The sequence below is a fragment of the Leiobunum rupestre genome, chromosome 11, assembly GCF_980474605.1.
Source record: "Leiobunum rupestre chromosome 11, qqLeiRupe1.1.hap1, whole genome shotgun sequence".
NCBI classification, from domain to species: domain Eukaryota; kingdom Metazoa; phylum Arthropoda; class Arachnida; order Opiliones; family Sclerosomatidae; genus Leiobunum; species Leiobunum rupestre.
This window is the reverse complement of record NC_143394.1, coordinates 32,484,404-32,493,201: the sequence shown is the minus strand read 5'-3', so window position 1 is coordinate 32,493,201 and position 8,798 is coordinate 32,484,404. Positions and strand designations below refer to the sequence as shown.

General features: G+C 35.3%; 2 protein-coding genes across 4 annotated transcripts; one reads left to right on the top strand and one right to left on the bottom strand.

Moving 5' to 3' along the window:
- Positions 1-5,135: 5,135 nt before the first annotated feature.
- On the bottom strand, positions 5,136-6,278 carry Gem2 (Gemin 2). The gene has a single exon (XM_090163008.1). The coding sequence runs from the start codon at positions 6,041-6,043 to the stop codon at positions 5,261-5,263; it is 783 nt and encodes a 260-aa protein (XP_090019134.1). The 5' UTR covers positions 6,044-6,278; the 3' UTR covers positions 5,136-5,260.
- An 863-nt stretch (positions 6,279-7,141) lies between these two features.
- On the top strand, positions 7,142-8,537 carry MBD-like (methyl-CpG-binding domain protein 2). 3 transcript variants are annotated; one of them, XM_090162835.1, is made up of 5 exons: positions 7,142-7,228; positions 7,306-7,403; positions 7,575-7,963; positions 8,006-8,175; positions 8,370-8,537. In XM_090162835.1, exons 2-5 carry the CDS (start codon positions 7,309-7,311, stop codon positions 8,475-8,477), a joined length of 762 nt encoding a protein of 253 aa, XP_090018961.1. In that variant the 5' UTR covers positions 7,142-7,228; positions 7,306-7,308; the 3' UTR covers positions 8,478-8,537. The 3 variants fall into 3 exon arrangements, with proteins under 3 accessions (XP_090018961.1, XP_090018962.1, XP_090018960.1); XM_090162836.1 differs by lacking the exon at positions 7,142-7,228 and having other exon boundaries at positions 7,243-7,403; positions 8,021-8,175; XM_090162834.1 differs by lacking the exon at positions 7,142-7,228 and having other exon boundaries at positions 7,243-7,403.
- Positions 8,538-8,798: the final 261 nt, after the last annotated feature.

Sequence of the window (8,798 nt, the reverse complement as noted above, 5' to 3'; positions counted from 1 at the left end):
TTTGTCGGGGGCGCGGTACCCGTTTTTGCGCTCCCCGCTTGAGTTTGAGGGTGACGGACATTTTGTCGAAATATGACCGATGCCGTTACAATTAAAACATCTGACCTTTGAGTTGTTACCTCGTGGTCCTGTTTTGGAAGATACGTCGTTTTGACTTGGAGCCGTCGCTCCTGTAGACGCATCTTGATTGTATTTTTCGCTACGCGAATTGGAATTACGCTGATCGTTGCGCGGTTTTTGGTTATGCGGACGATATGAATTCTGAGAATGTGGGCTATGATGACTCGGTTTCGAAACATGTTTATTGGGAAAGTTTCGAGGGTTTACCCATTTTAATGCGGACTCTATTAAGTTACATTTTACTTGTAAGGAAGCTAAACTATGAATAGAGGTTGTTACAATTTGAAGTCTAATTTCAGGGCGTATATTTTGTTTTAAGATCGCCATTAAGGCTACATCCGATTGTGGATGTGACAATTGTTGATTTACTTTAATAATTCTTCCGAAGAAGTTATCAATTGTTTCATTAGGCCCTTGAACTGATTGTAGCATATCAATAATGCTATTCTCTTCTTGTTCAGAAGGGAAAAAATAATCCCGAAATATGCCTTGAAATTGCGCCCACGTTGTTCCCTCTAAAGTACCATTAATTTGGCGATACCACGCCAAGGCCCGATCTTCTAATACCAAAGGTAACATTCGCATTATCGCGTGGTCTGACAATCCTTTATAAATTTTAAAATCGTTTAAGGACATAAGAAATTCAGGTGCGTTCTCGTGACGCTTACCGCTAAATGTTAGGTCTTTCGGCGGCTCCGGCGGGCTTCGGCTCGCCTGTAACGCTGCCCCTAACATTTGAGCAAAGTCATTTAAATCCATTTCAATCCTTGCTTAAGTTGCAGCCTGAATAGAATTTAATTCGGGCCCCAGTTCGGGTGCCAAAATGTAACCGGCTTCTACCCTTATTTACAAATATTTAAACGGATAAACGAAGACAACGGTTACAGTTATAGTTTAGACCCTTAAAATCTATTGTTAGGCCTACCGCAAGCAATGCCAATGGATTGAATGGAATAGTTATTTTATTCGTGACGAAAATAATTAAAGATTAAACACAAAAGAAACTCACAATATAGTCCAGCCCTTCTACAAGTAGTTGGTCGAATACTTTTTACATTTTTCATACGAGGTTGAACGTCGTGGCCTTATCATAAATAGATTAGAAAAAAACCAACAACCATGTCTCTCGGCACATGTGGTTTTATAGTTTTTAAACCCAACAAGAAAAAAAAACGAGAATCATGACGTCACCGAGTATTAAAAAATTACGACAGAGAGTTTCTGCAACGGAGCGGGCGACATCTACTTGTTGTCGTCCGAACCGTTGCAATTATATTCAAAAAAGATCATACTCGCTAGATTCGAAGTCCACATCCATCAACTCATGTTTCACTGCTCAGTTCATACATCGGAGTAATTCACTTCGGTACAGGCTCTTCAGGTAAATCACCATCTTGAGTCTTTGTCACACATTTAACTCGACACAATGGGAGACGAATATATTATGAGAGTAGGAATAGGTTCTGTAAAGTCTAAATCTAAACAAAAAAATATAAAATGTACATTTCATACTAGTTTAATAATTTTAAGGTTTTATACCATTTGGCCGGACTATCGTTCCCTTAGTTGATTTTTTCAGTTTCGAGGTTTGAATACCCACAGATTTAGTAGTTTTCTAAAATTAATAGCATTTATAAAACTTAAATAGCTTTTATAACAAAGAAAAATTATATCACTTACACTAGAGGCATAGGTGTGAAATGATAAAGCCTGCACCAAACTCTCATCATCTTGGAAACTTTTGTCTTTTACATGTGTACTTCCAAATGTAGGCCAGGCCATTGAAAGAGCTTCCTCTACATTCAAGGGATCTGGATTCTCTAATGGTGCAGGGAACATAGCATCCACAAAGCTTGATTTTCCACTGGGGTCACTTAGTCTCGCTTTTTTAGATTGTGAAGGATCAAGAACATTTGGTACTGCGGCACGTTTACGGTTAATTTTTTTCCCCTCAGAATCAAAGTTATAGCAGTCATCAGTGAAGTGGTTAGAGCATACTGCTAAGTTGTAAGGAGGAACCCAATCTTTGGATCTCCCTAATATATGGATCCATCGCGCTCTAACTTGAGGATCCTTGGGAAAGGAATGAAACTTGACTCCAAGTTCTTTCGTATTCTGACGATTATTGGTGCAGTTATAAACTGCACATATATTGCCGCCTCCAGGCATCTTTAGGGTTTATTCTTTCTGTCTAAATATTTTAATTTAAGACCATTTGTAAATATGTTCTCTTTCCAAAGAAACCGAAATGAATCTGCTACTATGCCTAATATTTTTAACGCTTTTCATATTTAAAATCCAATCTTAAAAATATATAAGGCTAATTTTGGAAAATATCTGTAGCTGTGGTTAATTAGTAAACGTCGTACGTAAACCTACCGCCGTCAATTCGCCGAAAAAGGTTTCACGAAACTCAAAACAAAATTTATTCGAATGTTAGACGATACTAAATCTCTTATAACTTTCATAGATGGCGCCAGTTTCACTATTCAAAAGCAATTAGAACTAAACTAGCTTCATATAAAAACAAAACCAAATGATTAAATCAAAGCCTGAATAACGCAAAAAACTATGAAATTAACAAAATAATGATAAACAAACTTTACAAATATTTAAATATCACGAAACCTGACAGAAATTGATCAAATTAAAAACTGAATAATACCAAAAAAAGTGAAATGAACAATATAATGAAAAGATAATATTAACGAATTAACTATAATTACACCCAAGTTCTCGAGAAATATCGTCTTGAAAATCGGGGAGAAAAACGAAAAATCTTTGTTTTTCGTACAAATTTCGCGTCATATCTCGCTAACGGCTAAGTAGATCTCTTCCATATTAATATATGCTACTCTACGCTATTAAACCTTTCGATTAAAAGAAAAACTAGACTAGTAACTCTTATATTTCTAGAGAAATATAGTCTTGAAAATCGGGGAGAAAAACGAAAAATCTTTGTTTTTAATACAAATTGGTTACGTAATTTCGCGTCATATCTCGCTAACGGCCAAGTAGATCTCTTCCATATTAATATATGCTACTCTACGCTATTAAACCTTTCGATTAAAAGAAAAACTAGACTGGTAGCTCTTATATTTCTAGTTCTTTAGTTCTTTAGTTCAGTTTACGCCCGACAAAGGGTTATAAACCCATCACGTCGAGACAAGGAGGAGCTAGTCGTACAGGTTCAGGTACGCAGCAAGGGCCTTTCGGAATTGGGCCCTGTTGGGGATATCGTTGAGATAATCAGGAAGGGAATTCCACTCCTGAACGGAGGAGGGAAGAAATGAATGCTTGCGCACGGAGAGTAGAGAAATATGGTCTTGAAAATCGGGGAGAAAAACGAAAAATCTTTGTTTTTCATACAAATTGGTTACGTAATTTCGCGTCATATCTCGCTAACGGCTAAGTAGATCTCTTCCATATTAATATATGCTACTCTACGCTATTAAACCTTTCGATTAAAAGAAAAACTAGATATGGTAACTCTTATATTTCTAGAGAAATATGGTCTTGAAAATCGGGGAGAAAAACGAAAAATCTCTGTTTTTCATACAAATTTCGCGTCATATCTCGCTAACGGCTAAGTAGATCTCTTCCATATTAATATATGCTACTCTACGCTATTAAACCTTTCGATTAAATGAAAAACTAGACTGGTAACTCTTATATTTCTAGAGTAATATGGTCTTGAAAATCGGGGAGAAAAACGAAAAATCTTTGTTTTTCATACAAATTGGTTACGTAATTTCGCGTCATATCTCGCTAACGGCCAAGTAGATCTCTTCCATATTAATTTATGCTACTCTACGCTATTAAACCTTTCGATTAAAAGAAAAACCAAACTGGTAACTCTTATATTTCTAGAGAAATATGGTCTTGAAAATCGGGGAGAAAAACGAAAAATCTTTGTTTTTCATACAAATTGGTTACATAATTTCGCGTCATATATCGCTAACGGCCAAGTAGATCTCTTCCATATTAATTTATGCTACTCTACGCTATTAAACCTTTCGATTAAAAAAACTAGACTGGTAACTCTTATATTTCTAGAGAAATAGCGTAGAGTAGCATATATTAATATGGAAGAGATCTACTTGGCCGTTAGCGAGATATGACGCGAAATTACGTAACCAATTTGTATGAAAAACAAAGATTTGTCGTTTTTCTCCCCGATTTTCAAGACGATTTTTCTCGAGAACTTGGGTGTAATTAATGTTAATTCGTTAATATTATCTTTTCATTATATTGTTCATTTCACTTTTTTGGTATTATTAAGTTTTTAATTTGATAAATTTCTGTCAGGTTTCGTGATATTTAAATATTTGTAAAGTTTGTTTCTCATTATTTTGTTAATTAAAAAAAGCGAAACATAAAATTGGTTAAATTTTGGTGTTCCATATTTTATCAAAACTACCTTTTTTTTTGGGGTTAAGTTTTCCTTCTGAATGATATAATCTCAATTCTGTATTTTATGACATGCTAGAATCTAGCATGTCATAAAATACAGAATTGAGATTATATCATTCAGAAGGAAAACTTAACCCCCAAAAAAAAAGGTAGTTCTGATATAAAAGTATAATCAGGGCTATAGCCTTGGTATAATACAGTGGCATAGCTAGGAATTTGATAAGGGGGGGGGGGTGTACCATTGTAAATAATACAATTTTTTTATTTACAATGGTACACCCCCCCCCCTCTCCTTATCAAATTCCTAGCTATGCCACTGTATTATACTTATACCAAGGCTATAGCCCTGATTATACTCCATTCAATAAGAGTGTGGAGTTCAATAAATCATGGTAAAGAAAATATAACAAATCAAACCTAACATTTTTTATAATTATATAGTTTTACATTATCTTTTGGGAAATGGATTCTCCAATGAATGTTTTAAATAATTTTTTATGAACTGGAAAAGTATTGCACACCGAAAAAAATTAAAACCACTTTTACACTAAAGAAAATTGTAATAATAAAACACAAGTTTGTATTGTGATAAAAAAATTTAATTGAGCTATGTCAAAGTTACATTTTTGGTCCTAATAGGCTTATCTACTTGTATTTGAGATGTGACAAATAGTGATAATTTAATGCGTAAAATACATTTTTAACTCAGTAAATAAAACGTCAATTTTTAATTATCAGCTAAATCTTTTTGATCAAAATACCTAGCAACCAGACATATTAAAAGATTTAAAGGGGCTAATAAGGGTTCTTCATTACTCACTAAAGTGGCCCTCAGTATCGCGCAGGCTCTGGCTAAAGAACGTAGTGTAGAACACACTTCTGGAGTTAATGGCTTTTCTAAGCAAGATAGTAACGCGTAAAACCATCTCCCTTGTTGTTGGGTAAAACCAGTAACTTCCATCCAAGACACGTGGTAACCGAGTACATGCTCTACCAATGGCTGGGACATCGAACATACGATACTAAGTAAAGGAGGGTGACCAAGAACTTGCTTCTCTTTTTCAAGGAACTCTTCTTGATTCACTTCGGCACTCGGGTTCCCAAAACAAAACTGACACCATCCAATATCATCGTCCATTGAGGGAAATTTAACTGGTGGTTTTAACTTCCCGTGTTTCATCTTTGCAATATATTTATACTTTGAAATTTCATGTCTGATATCAGAGAAATCAGCTATTTGTTGTATCTGCCACTCAGCCGAAGGGGCATATCCTATCGGGGCAGGCATGCACTCAGTGTGAGTAACCCGAATAGTTTGATTTACAATGAATTTGCTAGTATCAATATCAGCTGTAACTACTTTAGGACACTTTTTATACTCTTGTTGTACTCTACGTAGATACTCATTCCCAGATGTAGGAGGCAGGTTAAGATCAAAATCTTCGCAGCTATTCACAATAAACGCTTTTGGCATAATATTTTCTTCATTGTCACTGTCTTCGCTAATCATTTTATATAAGTTATTACAGTTCGGCTTAAATTTCTAACGCACTTTCAGTTAAGTGTTAAGTCAAACAGTTGAGAGCAGCAGAGTTGCCGGATATCAAGCCTAAATTACCGACTTACCGTATGGATTTTTGTTTTGAATCGTATTTAAAAAAATATCGTACCGATAAAAGCAAGTATAAGTAATTAAAAGATAGCCCGCTTACACTACTGGCTGCCAAAGACTAATAGCGTCTGCTAATACACTACCCATTTAGTTATCGATGACAACCAAAGCAGTTCGTAGCGATAGATTTTAGAAGCAGGAAATACCATAGAAATCTCATAGGTAACTAGAATGCTGCCGTGTAACTGGCAAATGGACCAAACTCCGTGGCAGACGATAGCCAGATCTCAGCCAATCAGAGCTCAAAGAGTGGTTCTGCCAAGAATTTAATGTCACCAGAGAGAGTGACAACTCCTAGCTCCCGCTATATTTACGCGGAACCAAGGAGGATTATTATCCTCCTTGCCGGAACCACTCTACGGTCTCTCATTGGCTGAAGGTTCAAAACGAACTGGCGACAAGCTCGGCCGTAGGCGGCAGCATTCTAGTTACCTATGAGATTTCTATGGGAAATACTCAACAAAATATTTAAAAAAATTATAAAAATAATTCAGTTTTGGCAAAGATAATTTAAACTCGTACCCTAGATTCGAAATCACTCTCTCGCGCATTGCCGATAGCGTTTACCCACTTCCCGCTGGAACTCAGAAAAAATTGCTCCATGGTTTGCGCCTTACCGCAACCTATGGAGCCCGATTTTTCTGAGGTCACGTGCCGGGAAAAGGGTAAACGCTTCGTAACAAAACCGTCAATGGGAAAGCTCTCAGTTGTAGAATCTAGGGTACGAGTTTAAATTATCTTTGGTTTTGGTTAAAGACCCTGAGGTACTAAAGATTTAAATTTTAAATTTGGGCTAAGTTATACGAATTAAAGATAAAAAAATTTAAAATTATTTACCCTCTTTAATTTATTAGTAAAATCTTAGTAAAACATTTGGTCATGGACTAATTGAAGTATTTTAATTAGTCCATGATTTGGCAAAAGCTCAAAATATAAATCATTACCAGGGACGATAATGTCATTACTTAGTTTTTTGGAAAATATTTGGCAACAGCGCAGCAGCCAGTAGCGTAGTCTGAAGAAGTATCTGCTATTAATGTTTTAACAAAAATGTTATTGGGTTTACCGTTTTCATTTTCATAATTAATCGCTATTTTTAGGCTATGGATTGCGCAGCATTACCCAAAGGATGGAAAAGGGAAGAAATTATAAGAAAAAAAGGCTTATCTGCTGGGAAAATTGATGTATATTATTACAGGTAAGTCAATGTTATTTAAATTGGTCAATTTAACTAAGGCTTAACATCTTAAGAGTAAAAGTGATGAAGTTCTTGATATCGTTGAGCATGGGCATAGCAATAGCATGACCACAGTTACCTAGATACTCTAGCACATTGGAGTATGATAAATGGGTATCTAACGTTTTTCAGTCCTGCGGGGAAAAAGTTTCGTAGCAAACCCCAGCTATCTAGATATTTGGGAGATGCAATTGATCTCAGCACATTTGACTTCCGCACTGGAAAAATAAACTCACTCTTGCTACGTAAAAGTAAACGTCAAAGGGGAACCCAATTTGATTACAGTCGTGGAATGAGAAATGATGCATCCCTAGTTCCACCCATAAGACAAACTGCTTCTATTTTCAAACAACCAGTAACTGTGTATAAATCTCAAGAGAGCAAGGTTAAGAGTGATTTTAAGCATGGACCTCAAGAGAAACCCAAACAAGTGTTTTGGGAAAAGCGACTTCAGGGTCTAAAAGCTTGTGACAGAGACGAAGAAGCATTCCATAGCTTTGAATTACCAAAATATGTTAGAGGTAATTTATGAAGATCTGTTATTGTTATTAGTATTGAAATAGCATTTTATTTACCAGGTGTTGGACCTAATTTAACTGAAGAAACATTGCTAAGAAGCATAGCAACTGCATTACACGTAACATCTCAACCAATAACGGGTCAAACTGGAAACAAATCATTGTTAGAAAAAAATCCAGGGGTATTTATCAATCCTGACCAACCTCTTGTCCAGGTTGGTTGATTTAATTTACTAAATATTATTTTTTTAGTTGGTCATTTCATCATTTTAGGCATATCCTACAAATCTGTTTTTACACCCAATATAACATGAAATTGTAATGCAGAAATATTTACCATTATTAATTCTTATTATGTTGGGTGATGTTGTCCTTTACGGAAAAGTATTTAATACATTTTTCTCTACAGACATTAATTGTTTCTGAAGATGATATACAGAAACAGGAAGAAAGAGTTTTAGAAGCCCGTAAACGTTTAGAAGAAGCTCTTTGCAGTTTACAAGGCATTTCTGTTTAATTTTTCCAAAATATTTTGTACTTCACCTATCCCATAATTATTAAACATTTTTATAACATATTTCTTTGGTTTTACTTAAACAGACAAACACACCACTAGCCACAGGGCCCATAACCTTCAACTGAAGTTAAGAGCAAGCTTTTTTCCAACAACTTTTATGAAAGCTGGTTTATACCATAAACCAGCAGGGTTTTAACTTTCTATTGTGATTTGTGAGCTGCGATTTTTCCCCATAATTTGAAATAGATTTATTGTTTGCGTATATTACTCATGTTTCAATCATAAATTAGTAGCAATGTTAATCACAACCAAAAGTGTCTA

What these genes read in the sequence shown, in the direction of transcription:
- MBD-like (XM_090162835.1), top strand. Translation starts at nt 7,309, where the DNA reads ATGGATTGCGCAGCATTACCCAAAGGATGGAAAAGGGAAGAAATTATA. An exon ending in ATTACCAAAATATGTTAGAG is followed by an intron (nt 7,964 to 8,005) that starts GTAATTTATGAA and finishes GTATTGAAATAG; the next exon opens with CATTTTATTTACCAGGTGTT. An exon ending in CTGACCAACCTCTTGTCCAG is followed by an intron (nt 8,176 to 8,369) that starts GTTGGTTGATTT and finishes TTTTCTCTACAG; the next exon opens with ACATTAATTGTTTCTGAAGA.
- Gem2 (XM_090163008.1), bottom strand. Translation starts at nt 6,043, where the DNA reads ATGATTAGCGAAGACAGTGACAATGAAGAAAATATTATGCCAAAAGCG.